This window comes from Sabethes cyaneus, chromosome 2 (assembly GCF_943734655.1).
Source record: "Sabethes cyaneus chromosome 2, idSabCyanKW18_F2, whole genome shotgun sequence".
NCBI lineage: Eukaryota > Metazoa > Arthropoda > Insecta > Diptera > Culicidae > Sabethes > Sabethes cyaneus.
In genome coordinates, this window is record NC_071354.1 from 228534568 (window position 1) to 228554064 (window position 19497).

The window sequence follows — 19497 nt, forward strand, 5'->3', positions numbered from 1 at the left end:
TTGCACAATTGCGATAGTGCCAACATCAGCGACCGTCGTAGCACCGTAGTTAGTCTGCTAGGAGAATCGACCCCGACCGAGAGAATGATTCCCGCTCGAGGCGAATGCGCGCCAGTATGGCAAGATCAAGTACAAGATCGAGAATTCTCTCCCTCCCACATCCGTGTTATGTGTGGTGCGGTGTAGTAGCGCGGACTCTGATGCCTCCTTCTTGGATACGCGGAACGGAACGAACGGTCAGTCAGAAGTTGCTGCCACTGTCAAGTTCATTCAGTAAAAGCTGGGAGTTCGCGATGATCGAACGTTGTTTTCACTAGTGGGTCTGGGGTCTGCTGGAAAAGTTGGTTTAAAATTTAGTAGTGTTCGATCGAATCAAAGTGTTATTAAGTAATTAAAGTGCTGTGATTGGGACGGTGCGGTTTGTACTTTCGAATGGGTGGTAATTAAGTAAAACAAATTGAACATATTGAAAGTGCTGACTTTTGGTCGTAAAATTATAAACTTGGTGAACAACTAAAACAATGACTGCGGAGTCATTAAAGCCCTTTCTGAACACACCCAATCCCTTGGGTGCTTTGTCCAAAGATTGTCCTGAGAAGAAAACAGTGAGAAAATGTCTACTTATTAGTGGTTCAGCGGTTTTGCTCGTTTTAGTGGTTGCTGTTCTAGGACTTGAGGTATGATAAGTAATATTCTAAATCTTTTTCAAAATGTTTTAAGACAGTCACATAGTAATGAACCAAGGATGGGATGTGTAATGCAAGAATATCAGCTTCGTTTAAGCGACCGTTAAAGATCGATTTCTGTTTCTTAATTCAACACAGTCAACTCTAAACTTTCGAATCACAATTAATTGAATGAACGGCGAACAATTTAATTGATTGATTCACTTACGCTTTTAATTGATTTTAAACAACAAAGACAAGTTCTTAGTTCAGTTTTGTTCTTTCTCTCTGCATCGCAGTGTCGACGCCGATGCATACTAAATATTTAGAAAGGGAATTATTTGATGCAGGCAAACCTTCCGTAGTAACCTACTATTGCAAAATCGAATTTGTTATTTATTTATTGTTAAGAACAACTTACTGTTTTTGTTACTCAGCTTTTGTAGAATCGAGAAAAGCATTATAATCGAGCCAATTTCATTTCCGCAAGCCACAAAAAGTTTTTATAAATCCGTTAAATTTTTAACATGTTTATTAAAATATGTCGAAGAACTGCCTCAATTTCCAAGCGACTCCGAGAATTTTGATGTGTCATTTGTTGTCGTTGGGGAGTTTAAGTCACGCAGCATTTCAGTTTACTGTACCATAAGCTGTGTTCGGAGCATAAACTGATAAACTAAGTTTCTTTCTAAGAATTGTTCCTTTACTCATATTTGAGAATCTACTAAGACGCTGAGGAATAAACATAGGAGGATTGTTTAAATCATTTATTGTACATCAACAATAAATATATTAAACAGTTTATTTACTTACAAGAAATAGACAAACCCAGTTGTGTGATTCTTTTCATGAATTCTCTATCTACTGGTGCTGTAATTCACTTATCTATGGACTATAAGGAACTAAACAATCGATCGCTTTGTTTACATTAGATGATTGTTCATTGAACTGGCATCCCGCAAACCATCTATTGGAGAAATAGTACTTCGCTTCACTTCTATTTAATCCACCATATTTTAATTTTTCTTTTCTTTCGGCAATTTTTTTTTGCTAACTTTTATGGGTATTGAAGTAACAAATATTTAGTATATAGTAAATTAACTCCTTTGGAAATTGTATCTCAAATTCTCAGCAACAAAAAATCAATTTTTTTTAAAAATCTTTGTGCAAAGACGTTGTCCGGTCTTAAAGAGAGTGGTGATAGCAGAAGTGTGAGATGCTACCGTTGCATTATTAGTTTATCTACTGCCTTCAAATTATTCGAAATAATTGTGAGTGCCGCACTAGGAGTATTATCAACGCACTAGATACTCAATTGGTAGGATCAACAGAGGTTCATGGCTGACCGTTCCGTGACCACAAACCTCCTAGACTTCACTTCAAATAATGTCACTGAATTGGGACTACGCGCTTCCGATAGGGTTCTGCAAGTGAAACTTGAGTCAAAACTATCGTCCCCTTTCAGAAATCAATCTGGTGTACCGCAAGGCAGTAACTTGGGACTGTTTTCATTTATTGTGTTCTCTAACGACACTGGCTTTATTTTTGGGATTGGTTGCAGACGGACTTATGCTAATGATCTTAAAATATACTTGACGATTCGCTGTATCGGAGGGGTGTCGTCGTCTTCAAATACGCCGCCTGTCGCCGCTAGCAAGTAGATTCGTGCACACCACCTATTCATAAATTTCAAGGCCGCATACGATACTATAGACCGTGACGAGCTATGGAAAATTATGGACGAAAACGGTTTTCCCGGGACGCCACAATGGATGGGATACAGTGCAGTGTGAGGATATTGGGCGCGTTATCAAGCCAGTCGTCGTATGTTCGAATCCCGACTGGGAGAGGCTGTTAGAGTCAATAGGATCGTAGCAACTGGCCCTGCAATTGTCCTGCACTCTAACAGCTGGCTGCGAAGTCTGTCGTATAAAAACAGAAGGTCAAGTTTTGATAACGGAATGTAGCGCCTAGGCTCCATCAAGCCCGTTTGAAACACGAAGGGGGCTATTTCCTGTCTTCTGAGATTATTCGAAGGACGTTCCTGGCCGTTGCTGAGCGGTATACCAAATTGAACGCGAAACAGTGCGTGCTGGATTAGTGGTGAATACGTCTATAACCAAGTATCTGTAAGCAAGACGCTAATTAAATTGGATTACAATTAAATTGTATTAACGGAAACGTGGCTTGACGAGAAGATTCACTCCCAACAGTTATTTGGGAACGCATTCTCCGTCTTTAGATACGATCGTAACCAGCAAACCAGCAGAAAGTCCCGTGGCGGCGGTGTGTTGATCGCGATCTCTAATAAGCTAAGTTGCCCCATCGACCCTTCCCCGATCTACGAAACACTTGAGCACCTTTGGGTGAAAGTCCTAGTAACCGATCTTTCTCTGAGCATTGCTGTAATCTATTTACCCCCCTACCGTAAGTACGACGCCATGAGTATCAGCGAACATATCGACTCACTTGGTAGTGTGTATTCTCATCTAGCGTTGAGTGACCTAGCGCTGCTGTTAGGTGATTACAACCAGTCCAGTTTAGTTTGGAATGTTCCTGTAACCGGTTGTCCTAGCATCGACTACCAACGCTCTCAGGCTTCCGCAGCTTGCACCGCGCTTTTAGACGGTTTCTGTTTCCACGGCCTGACGCAAATTAATCCAATGTTAAACAGAAATCAGATCTTGTTAGATCTTATACTTGCCAATGATCCAGCCATACAACTTTGCTCGGTTGCCGTGGAGGCCGATCCTATTATCACGCATGTTATCGACGGCAACGATTTAGATTTTCATAGAACTGATTTTAATGGCTTAGCCACAGCAATTGCGCTGATCGACTGGCAATCTCTGTTACTCGATCCTGATGTTGACACGGCTGTTAAACAATTTATTCGCACTTTGAACAGTTTGATCACCGATTTTGTTCCTATACGCCGACCCGTTCGCAAGCCTCCATGGGGAAACGCGCATCTCCGTCGATTGAAACGTGCAAGATCCTCTACTCTACGTGCATTTCAAAGATCTCGCTGCCAAGCCACCAAGCGAAACTTCAACCGTGCCTGTAGTGATTTTCGAGCCTGCAACCGGTTTTTGTATAAACGCTATACTCTACAAATGCAAGGATACCTCCGCAGAAATCCGAAGAAATTTTGGTCATTTGTCAACTCTAAGAAAAACGAAAATGGCCTACCTGTTGATCTGTTACTGGGCGATCGTAAAGCCAACGTTGCTCGCGATAAATGCAACCTCTTTGCTTCTCACTTCAAGCAGGCTTTTAATCGTGCTCCTGCTTCCTCGGAACAAATTGCTTATGCTGTTAGAAACACACCTAACGAAGTCATCAACCTCAACGTCTTTCATGTAACGGAGGAGATTGTGAAAACTACAATCGGAAATTTAAAATATTCGTTAGTAACCGGACCTGACGGTATTCCATCTTGCATCCTGAAAAAGTGTTCTACTGTTCTCGCTGGACCTCTCTCACGGATCAGAGTTTTCCGACTTGTTCAACAACATCTCTGGCGTACCGCAGAGGAGCAACCTTGGACCCTTGCTCTTTTCTCTTTTTATAAACGAACTATCAGCTCTTCTGCCACCAGGCTGTCGATCTTTTAATGCCGACGATGTAAAAATCTTTAAAGTAATTAAAATGAACTCCGACTGCATTGAAGCGCAACACCTTGTGGTAAAATTTGAAGGTGCTTTGCCATCTCCTTTCATCGTAAAAATAAGCCTATAGCTTTTAGCAGCAACATGGCAGGACATTTCCTACAACGCGCCTATCACATTCGTGATCTTGGTGTCGTCCTGGATAGCGCACTAACCTTCCGTATACACTACAACGACATTATCTCCAGAGCCATTTAGCATTTGGCAATGGGCAAAGTAGGCCCAATTTCCCGCTTAAATGCACTGCTAGATCTTCTTACTGGTGTTGTTATCCGCACCGCAGTCACCAGTAATCCCAAATGCACGAACTCATCCTCCACTTCAGAGTCCGTGGAAGGCATGTGTTCGTCTGCTTTGAGCCTCTTCCTTTCGACTCGACCTTATTTGGTGTTCGACGCATTTATTTTTAGTCCAAATCCCCTAGACTCTGTTTTCAGGATGGTGTAAATGGCTTGCGTTGTCATAAAGTTTTCCGTAATGATATCAAAGTCATCTGTGAAGCCTAGGAGTTGACTACTTTTACTGAAAATCGCGTGCCTCTCGGATGTGCCGTGCGTATCACCCTCTTCATAGCAATGTTGAATAGCACGCAGGAATAGTAAGCCATCACCTTGCCTCAATCCTTGTCGGGTTTCGAAGGGACTTAAGATTGTCCCCGAAATGCGCACCAAATACAGCATTCAATCTATAATGTAGCTCTAATTAGTTGCGTCAATTTGATCGACTGTATCGTATGCTGCTTTGAAGCCAATAAATATGTGTATTTACATTGTACTCCCGACATTCCTGCAAGATCTGTCGAGTGATAAAAATCTGGTCCGTAATGTTGGTCTTCAGCAACTAAATGTCTCATTGGACTTCTTGAACTTCTTCTTAATACATATCCTGGGGATTCCAACTTTGGAATCTCATACAAGAATGGCAATTATACGAATTTTTTGTAGAATTTCTCAACACAATTCTTATGCGAGGAACCCTACAGACTCTGTGCGAATATTTTTTATTCATTTAGGTTGTCAGGTTTCGGCGTGTAGCCTTTATGAGACTAGTACCCCTTATCGTTAAACTTACGCATGCTTTGAACATTTATCCAAGCTCATTTTTGCTCTCTCCACCGCTAACAACCGTTTCGCCATTAAACCAATTATTTCGCATAAACCGTGGTGTTTCACGTGGCAACAAGTGCAGCTTCTCCTTTTGACGAGCGTATTTTGTTCCAATCGTTTTCAAGGGTTACAACACAAAAAGACAGTACCTCATCTAGTATTGACGTGTAGTTCTCGGCAGATTGCGCATTATCTAGCTGCATAAAGTTCATCCGATGAGGATGGCTTCGACGTGTCTACAAGTCTATCTTGACTTGTATCGCCTAGTTAGCTTCGAGATACGATGTTGGTCTAACAAGCCAGTCGTCGTATATTCGAATCTCAGCTAGCGCCGATACTGCTAGATAGAGTCAGTAGGATTGTTGCACTAGCCCCGTAGCTGTCCTGTACTCTAACAGCCGGCCGCGAAGTCTGTTGATAAAGAAGGATCAAGTTATAGAAAGAGGTTTAAGCTCAAGGCTTTGCTTTGTACATTGGTCAGGTGATCTGAACCAGATGGCCTCTAGGAGATCTTTGCGAGAAAAGAGAGTGTTTCTGACCACCAGGTCTCGGGAAGTTGCAAAATTGACGCATCGCCGGTCGTTCTCGTTCGTGTCGGTGTGCAGCCTGAGCACTATGGGCCAGAAATTAAAATTTCGGGACAAAAATATTTGCGGTTAAACGGCATGACTCAGCTCAATGTGGTCTTCGGCAACTTTTTGAATAAAAAATTGATGCATATTTTGAAGGGGTCGTCCAATATTGAAGCGTTACTTAAACAACAATTTAAGTAATAACTTTTTGAGTAAACTTTTTTTCACCTTTTTGATTTCAAAATATTAAAAATAAACCAATTTCTAGTAATTTTTCTGAAGATATGAAACTTCTACCTTTTACCCATTTTCAGCAATAGTCCTTTGTTTATAAACGACCCTTCAAATCACATTTCTTCTTGTAACATGTTTATTCCAACAGACAACTCATTGTGATGTTCTAGAAAATATTTTGGACATAAAAGAGAAATATTTTTGCTGAAGACTGTTTTGCCTTTTCTGCATTAATTAAGAAGATATAACTGATTTTAGGTTAAAAACCGTCTGATGAAAAATGTGTATTTTTTCAGGGGTGGTGTCTTCGGAGAAGTAAAATAATAAAATATAGCGCATCTTCCTGCACTATTAGGGTGACCATGAATTTACCTATTAGGGTGATACAAACTTTTGTTTTCTTAAATAATTTAAAAAAAAAGTATTTTTCTCCAAAAGTTGCAGAACATACTTCACGGCCGGCTGTTAGACTACAGGACAGCTACGGGGCTAGTGCAACAATCCTACTGACTCTATCTAGCAGTATCGGCGCTAGCTAAGATTCGAATATACGACGACTGGCTTGTTAGACCAGCCTCGAAGTTAACTAGGCGGTAGACCAACGTACAATGAACCATATTGACCACGTTCTCATAGATGGCCGGGTTCCTCTTTTATGTGCAAAATGTTGTCTAGAACATCACAATGAGCTGTCTGTTGAAATAAACATGTTACAAGAACAAATGTGATTTGAGGGGTCGTTTATAAACAAAGGTCTATTGCTGAAAATGGGTAAAAGGTAGAAGTTTCACATCTTCAGAAAAAATACTTGAAATTGGTTTATTTTGAAACCAAAAAGGTGAAAAAAAATTTACTCAAAAAGTTATTACTTAAATTGTTGTTAAAGTAATACCTAAATATTGGACGAGCCCCTCAAAAGATGCATCACTTTTTCATTCAAAAAGTTGCCGAAGACCACATAGAGCTGAGACATGCCGTTTAACCGCAAATATTTTTGTCCCGATATTTTAATTTTTGGCCCATAGTGCTGAGGGTCTCAATCACCGAGCTATACATGGATTCCCTACCGACCGGGGCATTCATATCCTCGATGACGATCATAATGTTCCGTGGCGAACTGCTGCCTTAAGTTGCCTCCAACTGCGCGTAGAATGCATCCTTCTCGTTGTTGGATCTACTTTCGTATGGATGGTGCATGTTTATTATGGTCGCCTTCCAATCCATTACGCGATCCGGCATTCTGCGTATTACAACAAGACCTCGAAGCGTATTTCTGCACAGCCCGCCCACGAAGCCACTGCCACGAACGGCGCACTCCGTTTGCCACATGAACAGATCGCTTGCCAAATCATGTATTTCCTGACAAACTTTGAAAGTTTCTGCTTCCTCCTTTCCTCCAGAAGATTTAAATTGTGCTGGGCGGTGAAGAACAATAGCCCCAGAAGTCCGCCTTGACGTAAGTCTCACCATCCATGATGAGATAATGAGGCTTCGTCAGCACCTGGGTGTACAGTATCCAGGCCCGTGACTTTCACACCGTATTTTGCCGTTCGTCACGATGATTCGAAGCCTTCGGCACTTTGTACGTATCCAGTACCTCCCATTCCTTGGCTCTCTCAACGAAAGACTTGGACAGATTCAACTTTTTGGCCACATCCCTGACCGAAGTATTGGGATTCCGTTTAAACGCTTTCACGACACGCTTGTGATCCTGATCACTAATAAAGCTTTCATTCTGATCGCATTTCTCCTTGCGTTCGATGCTCAGAGTTTCGTTTAACCACATGACACTACACAGTTGAGTGCACGATTCCGAGTTGTTTTCCGATGTCCCGATAAGATTTTCCAGATGCTTGCGCAAAATCAATTCGCGACGTTCTTTTTCGGGTGACGCCATTTTTCCAATTTTCGAAAAACTGACAGCGATAAAAATACAGTGCAAACAATACACTCTAAATTATTTCTATCCTAACTACTTCTATCTAAATTTTCAAGAAAAAAATACCCTATGGATAATTTTCTATAGGGTTTCTTCCGTGGTGCAATTCGGCTTGGGACACCTTTTAGTAACTCAGTTGTTACAAAGTAGTTGTGGCAACCGGTATATGACTAATTCTAGCTATAAATAAGTTTATGCAACTAAAAAAGCTAAAATAGTACTGCTTGGAATGCAATCCTTCAGAAAAGGCCTACAATGGAAAAAGAATAAAAGGCGGGTTTTCCTTATTTTGATCTCCCCCTAAGTCATGACACCTCCCCCCCTTTTAAGTTGAGTCGATATACATTTGTGATGGAGTAAGATAGTATAACAAAGGTTCATTTCACCACTAGGTGGTTTAAATAAAGTTTTTCCAAGTTTCACGACGTGTAGTCTAAAGAGATCCTCATTTTTATATTTTTGGGAAGCTGAGATTGTTATACAAAACGTACTCAGGAATAAAAAAAATTGAATTGTTTTAATTTTTCGTTTGCGAGATACATTTTTTTAGGCAATGAAGTCACAAAAATGCAATGGAGACGCGTGTTGTTTTGTTTTTATGTGGCAAATGAATCGGTCGTTTCAGGCAAAGAAACGAATACTTCCGTTTAGTCTTTGCCACAAATTTGATTGTTGAAAATGTATTCACTACATTCTTGAATATTGCCGGTATTTTTAGTCATATCTTTTGAATGTCATAACTAGCCATACTTAATTTATCCTACAACTTCTAGAAATATTGAAAATTGAACACTCCTAGTTGAATAACTAATTTATTTTATTTATTTCTACGATAATATTTTTTGAATGAAAAATTAATTGCGTAATGTTTAATCGAAGATTTTAATATTTTTTGCACAAGGTCTTTGAACTGACCGTAACTAACTTATTGAGATAGTATGATTAACGATTATCAAACTATACGATATTTTAATCATAATTATAGATAAAAATTATCTTTAATCTGATTCAATTTCAATTTCAATGAATAATTTCCACATTCTAGAGACTTACAAAAAAGTTCTCAAACATTGAGGTTAGAAGACAATTTACGTTTAAAGCGGTGCGTTTCTCTAATTTTAGCTTTTTAAACTTAGCGAGTTGCAACAGTCAATGATCTTCAGCTTTCTTTGTATTGCGAGGATCACGAATAGCAAAACACCCGCATTTACTTAATCCAAACAATTTCAACTTTTTGCTCCACCCGCCCACCCAAGCTTCCTTAAGTGCACCGCCACGCCACCGCGTGGCGCGGGGAAATCTCGTTCATTTTCAAACAAGTGCAATGCATTTAGCGGCACATTGCGAACATGGTAAGCGCAAAAGTCAAATTAATTTACCCGAATAAAAGTCTCCGCAATGCAAAACAGTCACCGAAACCATCATCATGATGAGATGACACACACAGTAGATTGGTAGGTAGGTAGGTAGGTACGGTACAGCACTTGATCTGATTCGCCACACGTCGCCACTTGAGACATGCTTGCTTCCAACCGGATGCAACTGCACATCAGCGCCGAAAGGACGCAGTCACTGATAGCTCCAGATGATGAGCTCAAGATGAGGAGTACCTACCTACCGCTAGCATAGGGCACGCCCCGCGCGGGATAAGATTTCAAAGTCAAGAAACTGTGACGTCGTCGTCGTCGTCGTCGTTAGTTGGTTGGTCGGTCGGGATGATGTCGGGGGTTATAGTGTACGGATGTGGTGTGTGCGCTAAAAATAGGCGACATGACTGAAAGTGCCACGCCAAACCAATTATAGTGGCAAATTTCCGACGGCCAGCACACAGCAGCTTGTTGTAGAATAGTTTGCTTTATAGAATGAAAGCCATTTATCTTACGGTTTCATCCGTTCTTGTTACCCCTTTCAGATATGGAATATCAACAGAATTAATGAACTACAGCGAGAGGTGAACAACCTGAGGCAGCAAACGCAGGAACTGCGGAATCTACGAATCGAGAATCTGGAGGATTTTAGCGACTTCGAAGAAGCGGTAAGTCAGAAACATATTTCCATAGCACCATTGCGGCGTCGGGATTTACTGCTCTTGCAATGTGGCAATGATTCGTGAAATAAGGTTTCTTCTGAAGCGAGCTAGTCGTTCTCCCCGGGAAGGTGGCGAGCAAATTGATAAGAATATCATAACAAGCAAACTTCTACAGATTACCGCCTCGAATGGGGCGTGCAATCAAACGGGAAACCCGCATATGTGTGTGGTTCGCCTATTGGATTATCACGTCATGGCTGGGAAAGTTTTACGAACCTACAAGGGTGGAATGTGAGTTTGATAAAGTGTCCACAGCAGATGATGGGTTCGGTTGAAATGTCACGGACTCAGACTCAAGTCCAATAATGGGGGAAGACAATTTTCCTCCAAGTCTTAGCAGTACCTAGCTGAATGTTAGTAAATTAATTATCAATACATATAGAATACTGTCAGTTTTGGAAACTTGTAAGAAATGAGTGGCTCTGTCTAGAAATACTTGAAGTCAATTCGCGCGCCTTTTTTGAATTTTTGAGGTTGCAATTTTCTATGTGTACAACTTTTGAAAACGGTATCGAAATCTGTACACCAAAGAACTAGACAATCTTAAATAATCTTTATATAATATGATGATGTTGTTATATGCACTGCATCATATTCTTTTTTAAAACAGAATAGTGCTTATTTTAACATCATTTGGAGTTATAGTAATCTAAAATTAATGCCAATTAATTTCAGCTTAGTACCTATAACTCAAAAAAAAATATTGTTCTGTGTGAGTGGTGTGGCGGTGTGCCTATGTGAAAATCCACGAATAACCATTTTCAGGGTCTTTGTTTAGTAAACTGTAGGAGCATCTGTCGCAGATTTCGAAACTTTCCCCCAAATCCATCTTCCACGCAGAACAGTTTTATATGATTTTTGTGTAAATGGTCACAAGCATTACGAGAACACTACTTATATACTTCAAAATCGTTGAATCATTTCGTAACTCAATTGTAACTGCAGTTACAATCAAGATCAACCAATTGTAAGCCAATCGGAATACACCAATTGGTATTGTCGATGCGTTCATGAGGAATCTGCTTCATAATTTTGGCGATAACTAGACATTTTGAAGTAGTAGAGTAACGGGAGCGGTACTGATTTTTAAGAAAATCCAGTGTTCTTTCATGATGTGGCAATTTACCGTGCTTAAACGTTCTCTCCCATTGCCTTTAGGTTAGGGGATCAACGCATGAAGTTAATGGCTTGTTAATGAACAAAGCTGCAGTACCATAGCAGATTCTTTAACTAGCTATTTCATAGTTAACAATCCAGAGAGACGATGCTTATTCCCGAATCGCTTGGCCAGTATTTCCCATGCGTGATTATAATTATTTTCTACGAATATCCTAGAAGCAATTATTTCTGTAGCTACACCCATCAACGCTTTATCCAATTGATGTAACTTGATTGCATCCGAATCGGTCCTACGCCCAATGGTGTCCGAGAACAACGCCTAAAATCGAGGCCAATTCTAATATTTACCATCAAAAGCTGGAATGGGGACTTTTAAAGGTTGTTGCTGGACAATCACTTGAGCAGACTGGGCAAAACTTGTGGAAGGAATTAGTGCAATTGAAGTTGCTGAAGGAAGACATACATGGCTTCGACAATTTGTCGATCAGGCACTCAACACGCATCGAGGCATCAGTATGCATTGAATCAAATTCTATAACTTGTTCATCCCGATTATCGTCGAGTTTTGAAAGGGGAATCACACTGAAAATGTTTTATGCAATACAGGGTGAGTTGTAATAACTGTCAGTAAAGTGAATGGTCACATAAACGAGAGGCGTAAATTTCAATTTTGACAGTATTTCGTATTAAGTATATCCACAGCATTTGTCTCAAATTAGTTCAATTCAAATCTTTCTCTTTTTGCTTTAGTTACCAGTCGCACTCGTTGTTGAAAAGAGTTACAACTGGCACGCACGATATCCTGAGGCATTTCATCTCAAATTTTCTCAAAAACGTTGCTTGAAGGGATCGACAATTAATCCTTTGGCGCTCCCTAATTTGCCTAATAGCATGAAACCCCATGCATAGAAGTCGAGAGAATTCATATCAGGCGAAGAGGTGGACCACCCTTTTGAAGAAATAAAATCCGAAACATTATCCTCACACAAAGCCTGTGTAGCTTTCGCCTGGTGAGACGGTGCAGAATCTTGTTGGAGACAGTATAGTGCATTAGCATTCTTGTAGTGTTTTTTGACGATGGGAAGCAAATGGTTCTTCAAACCATCACCGATGTAATATTTAGTGTTGAATTTAACAGCAAGTTCAATGCATAGCAATGGAAACTTTAAATTTATGGAGAAACATCACCATTCCATCACCCAGGAAACATTCTGAAATCTTTGAACAGCCAGTTTATCCTAAGGAATATCAGAAAGATGTGCTGTAATCCGATCATTTTGTTGGTTGTGGTGATCCTGTAGTAGCAATATTTCTTCGTCCGAAAACTAAATTCCACAACCACCGTGCCGCTTGAGTAGCTGCCCACATCTTTCGACCCAGCAGAAGGTTGCAATTCCGCTTTTTTGTCAAACCGTGCACCCATTGCTTGTTGTATAGAATCAATCGAAGATCATGTTTCAAAATATTCAGCATGGATGACTGCAAAACTCGGGGTACGATGCCTGTCTAATAAGCCAGTCGTCGTATGTTCGCAACTCGGCTGAGTGGCGCTGCTGGAGTCAGTAAGATCCTTGCTCTAGCTCCGTAATTGTCCTGTACTCTAATAACGGGCTGCGAAGTCTTTTGATCAGGGCTTCGACCGATCCTTTTTTTCTACCGCAGTCACACCAACGCGCATTCAAGTTCACACCGTCCGTTTAGAGGGGGAATACGAACGCTATGCATAACACAACTGGCAGTTTGCTCAGTCAAACGCCGAATGCACGCAACAGTATGAATGCGTTCTAATGCTTTTTGACATTTTCGTTTCGATCAAGTTGCCTTTACCGTTTGGAGCAGCGAATGACTGCAAAACAGTCAAATGACTGGCAATCACCACGCTAACGAAAAGCAACCGCACAATCGTATGATTCAATACTACAAAAAAACAACCACTACATGTGCATGGAAGAAGTCGGTCGGACTCCGTCCAATACAAACGAATATTTTGCTTGCGTCGGACCGACGTCCGGGTGACAAACTATTACTGTGAGCAGCCGATTTGGAGACAAAAAGAGAAACGAAAAAATACGTCACCGTATGCTTCCAGTCAGTTTGCAGTTTATATTCTCAAAGCGCAAAGCAAAACGGGAGATTGACTGTTTGCTTTTGCTGAGATGCCGCATGAATTGTAAGACGGCAGCAGCGCAAGCGGCATATTGACTGGATAAGAAAAACAGTCAAATGATCGTTCAAAAAGCGGAGTTTGAATGCGGAAAGTTCGCATTCACGGCAGTCACATTCAACTTGCGATCCCTTTTCAAGCCCTGCTTTTGATAAAGAATGGTCAAGTCGTTGGTGACGTTTATAACCCACGGCTTTGTTTTTTAAGATTATTTAAGACATTTCATTTTTCGTCTGACAGTCTCACACGTTTTATCTCTTTTTTTCTCTTTTCCAGTTCCGTTTTTTCTATTGTTTACTTCCACTTCTACTTAGGCCATTACAAATATTTTATAAAGTTTTTGTCCTTCCGGTGTTCGGCCACTGAAGGGGGGGGGGGGGGCAAAAAAAAACAAAGTGAATTTTTTTATTCGAGCAAAAAAAACTTGGGTTTAAGCATTTTTATTTAAAGTTTAAACGTGAAAACCGAATCTCTTCTTACTTATAATATATACGTTATTATTTTCTATGCAAAAATCTACGAAAAAAGACAAAAACGAAGGAACATTTTTTGGACGATTTTCGGAAATTCCATTGTTCTAATTTCCATTTTTGTTTCGTGCGGAAGAAGCGTTAACTCAACTTGTACACTCATTTTTCGAGTTTTTTCAAGGGCGGGGTAACAAAAACTTTGAAAACTTTTGTTTATTTTTCTTTTCTGTACGATAGGCTTGGTTCTTGATTTGATTTTTCTTCTTTTTCCTTCCGTTTCTCTTTTTTATACTTCATTCTTCCGTTTTTCCTCGTATTCTGTCCCATTTTTCTTTTTTTTCACACATCTTTTTGTAATTTGCTTTCGCGTTTTCCGTCTTGTCTCTTCGCTTTCTTTTGTTTCCAGCTCGTCTTTTTCAAATTCTTCTCTTTCTCGTTTTTTATCTGTTCCGTTTTCCTCTTTTAGATGCGCCTTAACCTCTTTTCTGTTACGTTTATTTTGTTTTTGGCTCCCTGTTTTCCTTTTACTTTCCAGTATGGTTTATTTTGCTCTTGTGTTTTTCTCTACAGTTTCTATTTTTTTTTGGTCCGTTTTTCCTGCTTTTCTTTTCTTCTTTTGCTGTCCCATTTTCACATCCCATTCCCATTATCATCATTCTCCTTTTATATCCCATTTGACCACTTTTTCCGGTTTTTCTTCGAATTTCTTTTTCATTATTGTTCATTTCCCTCTAGTTACTCTTTTTTCTCTTTCTTGCCTCGTTTCCTCTCTCTCTCTCTCTCTCTCTCTCTCTCTCTCTCCTGCTCGCGGTTTCCTCTTGTCCAATCGCGTTTTTCGCCGTTATCAATCCTGATGTTCTCTTTTCAGTTCCGTTATTCGTCTTTTTGCTACCATTTTCAGGCCCATTTTTTAATCTTTTCCAGTCTCTTTTTGTTTTTTGTCCCGTAACCTCCTTTTATATTTTTTTTAGTTTTCATCTGTTCCTTTCTTACTCTTAGGCTTCGTACACAAATTACGTAAGGCTTAGGGGGGAGTGACGTAGTCGAGTTACCTTTTGTTACATAGAGGGGAGTCCGACGAATAGTTACGTAACAAATTCGAAATTATAGTTTGTAGCTGGTGAAGACGATCCTACTACATTTCTAAATATTATGGTTGAAAATCAATTGACCTCAACATGGGTCAGTGCCTGATTGTTGTTGTTGATTTTGTTCAATTCGTTAAATTAAAAAAAATTACAGTTTATGTAATTCTTTTTCAATGTCAAGGGGGGGGGTTTGGCCAACGTTACGTAATTTAATGGGGGGGGGGGGTAATGCCAAGCTTATCGTTACATAGGGGAGGGAGGGGGTAACAAATCCGGAATCTTTACGTTACGTAATTCTTGTACCACGTCTTATGTCCTACTTTTATATACATTTTCATAAGAAACTGTTTGCTGGTGCATCGTACTGAGATATGAATTTTTGAAAAAAGATGTTAAAAAATTTTATTCTTTAAAAATTAGAAATTAACTAACAAGAAAAAAAATATTTCAAAATAATTCCATGTGACAGACCATATTTCCCTGTTTTTTTCTCTTTATTTTTGAGCTTTCCTCCCAAGGTAAACTTAAAATTTAAGATGAATTGAGTTTAAATTGGTCTCGAAGCTGTATTTGAAATTGGACTTGAAGCTGGACTTGAGAGCAATTAGTATTGAATATGAAATCGGACTTAACCGCTTCCGTTTTTCTTTTTTTTTTTGTACTCTGTTTTCTGTTTCATTATTCGGTTTATACCATGCTGCATCAAAATCCGGACGGTACCAATATCCGGACACCTTCACCAATTTATCTTAATTACTATAGAAATTTTTGCTATTTATGAGGTGTAATTATGTGGAGAGCTTTTCAAATATTTCTAAGATCGTTTAAACATAAGCGGAAGTTAAGTAGGCTGCGCGACATAATTAAAATAAATCCAAACGTAACGTCGCTGTCAAACAGTGTCTTTTTTCTTCGAGTTGTTTCGGATTATTAAGAAGTAGTGCTTTCAGTTTTAGCGGTTTTGTGAACTTATTATCACTAGTACAACAGTTTCTTAGGTTTAGAATTAATATAAATAGTAAGTTTTAATCAATTGAAAAAGTATTATTCATTAAAATGCTGAAATAAAGTGTATTTTAATGATTAATTACAATGTCCGGATTTTCAACCAAGATATCAAGGCGTTTTTAAATCCGGACAGCTTAACTATTGATGGTAACTGATTAACTTTTTTCTAAAGCAATGCGTGAGGAGTTATTGAACCAAGCAGTAACTGTAGTACTAAAAGGAGCTTCTAACCGTGGAACAGCTAATAAATATGCAATTCCAAAGAGTACGCTGGAGGACAAGGTCAAATCGAGATATGCTGGGAATCGAAAGGGTATTCAGCCTGCCCTTTCAAACGATGAAGAGAAAGTCGTATTGGAATACATCATCGTTATCTGAGCTTCAACAGGCTGACATTGTTCCTTCAAATGTTACACAGAAACCAGTACGAATTTACCAAATCAATGATTTGGATCAAATCTGTGAGTTATCCCCACATGCACAGATCATAATCTGTACAGTTCATGACAGCCAGTAAATCTTTAGCAGTGATCATAAGATTTTGTTCTTTTGACAACTCTCAGCAGTCGATTAGAGTTTCATCTCACCTAGTTGCGACAAAAAGGTTTATCGCACTGATTGTCTGTACCTATTATATTTTTCACTGCGATCAAAAAATAAACATGATCTGTGATGAAGTTTGTCATATTCTGTACAGGTTACGACAAATTGTTTATCGCTTACAATGTCAATGAAACTGAATCAGATCGCTTGTATGTTCATTATTGCTAGAAGCGTTTTTTCCATCCTTGTTAACGACACGAAAGTGTTATTAAAGGTAAAAAAGTAAAGAAATGTAATTATTAAACGCTTATTGTTACAATTAATGCGTTTTTACTTGTAGGTGTTAATTTGTTACCACAATATGACAAAATTTTACCTGTCCGGAAATTGATTCATAAATGTCCGGATTTTGATTCAATCAGATTGAGGTGTCCGGATTTATGAACAAGACAAACCATTTTATTTCGCTTATTTTAATAAATTTTATTAAGTTTCTATCATTAAATTGATGTATTACTGAAAGTACAAACTTTAAATTTGACACTTATTGCACAAAGCAAATATCGAAGTGGTGCGCTATTAATTTTTACGGAGCATATTAAAAATGTGACCTGCTTAAGTGTCCGGATAGTGATGCAGCACGGTATTAGTATTCTGTCCCATTTCAATCCGTCTTTTCTCTACTCTTCTTTTTTTTTGTTTTCAACTTTCGCCTTTTTCAACTTTTGTCTATCTTCTTTTCTGTTACGTTTATTTTGTTTTTGGCTCTCTTTTACCGTTTTCTTTTTGTCCTTTTCTGTTTCTTTTCATTGCCTTATACCATTCCCATTTTGTCCCATTTTTCCCCTTTTACATCCTCTCTCTTACTCTCTCTCTCTCTCTCACACACACACACACACACACACACACACACACACACACACACACACACACACACACACACACACACACACACACACACACACACACACACACACACACACACACACACACACACACACACACACACACACACACACACACACACACACACACACGTCCACACCCGTTTTCTTCTTTTCCAATTTTTTCTCTTTTTAGTGCCATTTTTTCCCATTTTTTCTGCGATTTTTTACTCAGGTTTTTCCTCTTTCCATACACGGTAAAAAAATAACACGTTGAAGCGAAGTGATTTACCGTTGGATTCGCACTACTTGCCTATCATTACGATTCGAAATGAAAATCCATTGAAAATGAATCAACACAAAGCAAAATGAAATCAACAGAAAATCACTTTAATTTCCAATGCACTATGTTTTAAACTTTTGAGCTGTCAAATGAATTAAATATATTCGGTTTAAAATCAATAATATGTTTGAATTTTTTTTATTAATTTAATTAAACAAAATACAAATAAAAAAATTAACCTCAGTTGATAATAAATAAAGTGGATTGTCCTTTGTAATGCAGGCATGTCCAAATATGGTTGATTGTTGTCATGACTGTGGTGGTCCAACCTGAAACCAGAAACTACCTGAAAATAGATAACAATTTATTAATTTTTACGACATACATAATTTAGCTATACTCACACTCTAGAATAGCATTAATTTCAGTCGAAAACGTATTTTCACCACTGGGTTCATGATTTTTTTCGATAACCTACTGAAGAATACTTTGTTTTTCGATTACTGAAGTAAACTTCGCGAGTTTTTGACAATTGTGAAATGCGAAAAATGATTAGTTGCAAATTCAATAGATATGCATTATGATTCGATGGTGCTTTCCATTGAATAGTATTCAATGGAAGATCTCTTCTTCGAAAAATGGAAATCTCTCGAAAATCAACACTAAATCACTTCAATATGCAATGCTGCGTAACAGATTGATTCAAATGCAAGAACACTTGATTTGGGCGTGACGATTTTTTACCGTGTACTCTTCTCCAAGTGCCTGTATAGTTTCCTGGTCCCGTAAATAAAAACGAGTTAGATTAAACTTCTCAATTCGGTGGTTCGATTACAATAGATGGAGGAAGAGGCACAATTTGTGTCTGTAAATAACTCAACCCACCTGACGGAGGAGTTTAAGGACACGTCGCTCGCTTATTGAGCGGGTTGTGCAGTCTCCTTTCATCCAGCGCCTCTGTGGTTTAAAGGTACACTGGTGTTGTGGGTTCGAATCAGGTTATAATCTTATATTACAGCTTGGTTCGGTGGTTGCACCTTCTAGCATTAAGCAAAAGGTAGGAGTCACAACGACTACTTGTTCAGTGTAGCTACTAATAACCTCCCCGCCTCTCTCACCTTTCCGCACTTTTACTCTAAAATTTTCAGTACTTTCTTCTGCCGTCCCTTCGTCAATTGTAAAAGAACTACCGTTTCAAAAGATATTAATTGTATATGCCTGACCTCATTTCAAGTTCAAGACAAAAACACGTGGTTGGTCTATGCTGCTTTCCGTTTATTTTCCAGTAGCAGCAAAAGCCGGACTCCTTTTAGATCCATTGGTAACTCATCTATGAATATGCTAAGAAAATTTAAGTTTTTACCTAGACCTGTACTTAATAATATTCAGCAGTTTGACTGGTTTAATGCATGTAATCACGCAAATTCTATTGGGTGTACGACATTCGTTTCCGCACGGTAGTAGGTCAAATATTATTTTAAAAGTGTCATCAGTATTACGTACAGTTTCCTCCTGGCACATGACTAAGCGATCAACAAAAAAAAAAAAGATTTTTTTTTTTCAAATAAACTTATCAGTCGCTAGTAGAAGACAGCAACACAGCCCATTACATTTGCTAAGCATGCATGAAAACGCGTTTATCACATACGGTGGACGGGCTTG

At 39.0% G+C, this 19497-nt stretch overlaps 1 protein-coding gene across 1 annotated transcript in view; it reads left to right on the forward strand.

The window, feature by feature from the left end:
- Window positions 1–319: 319 nt before the first annotated feature.
- The window catches only part of LOC128737639 (uncharacterized), a 37497-nt gene continuing 18319 nt past the window's right edge, over window positions 320–19497 (forward strand). The window contains exons 1-2 of the mRNA XM_053832316.1: window positions 320–677; window positions 10100–10222. Coding sequence (XP_053688291.1) covers window positions 522–677; window positions 10100–10222 — 279 coding nt within the window. The 5' untranslated portion in view covers window positions 320–521. The remainder of the gene's footprint in view (window positions 678–10099; window positions 10223–19497) is intronic.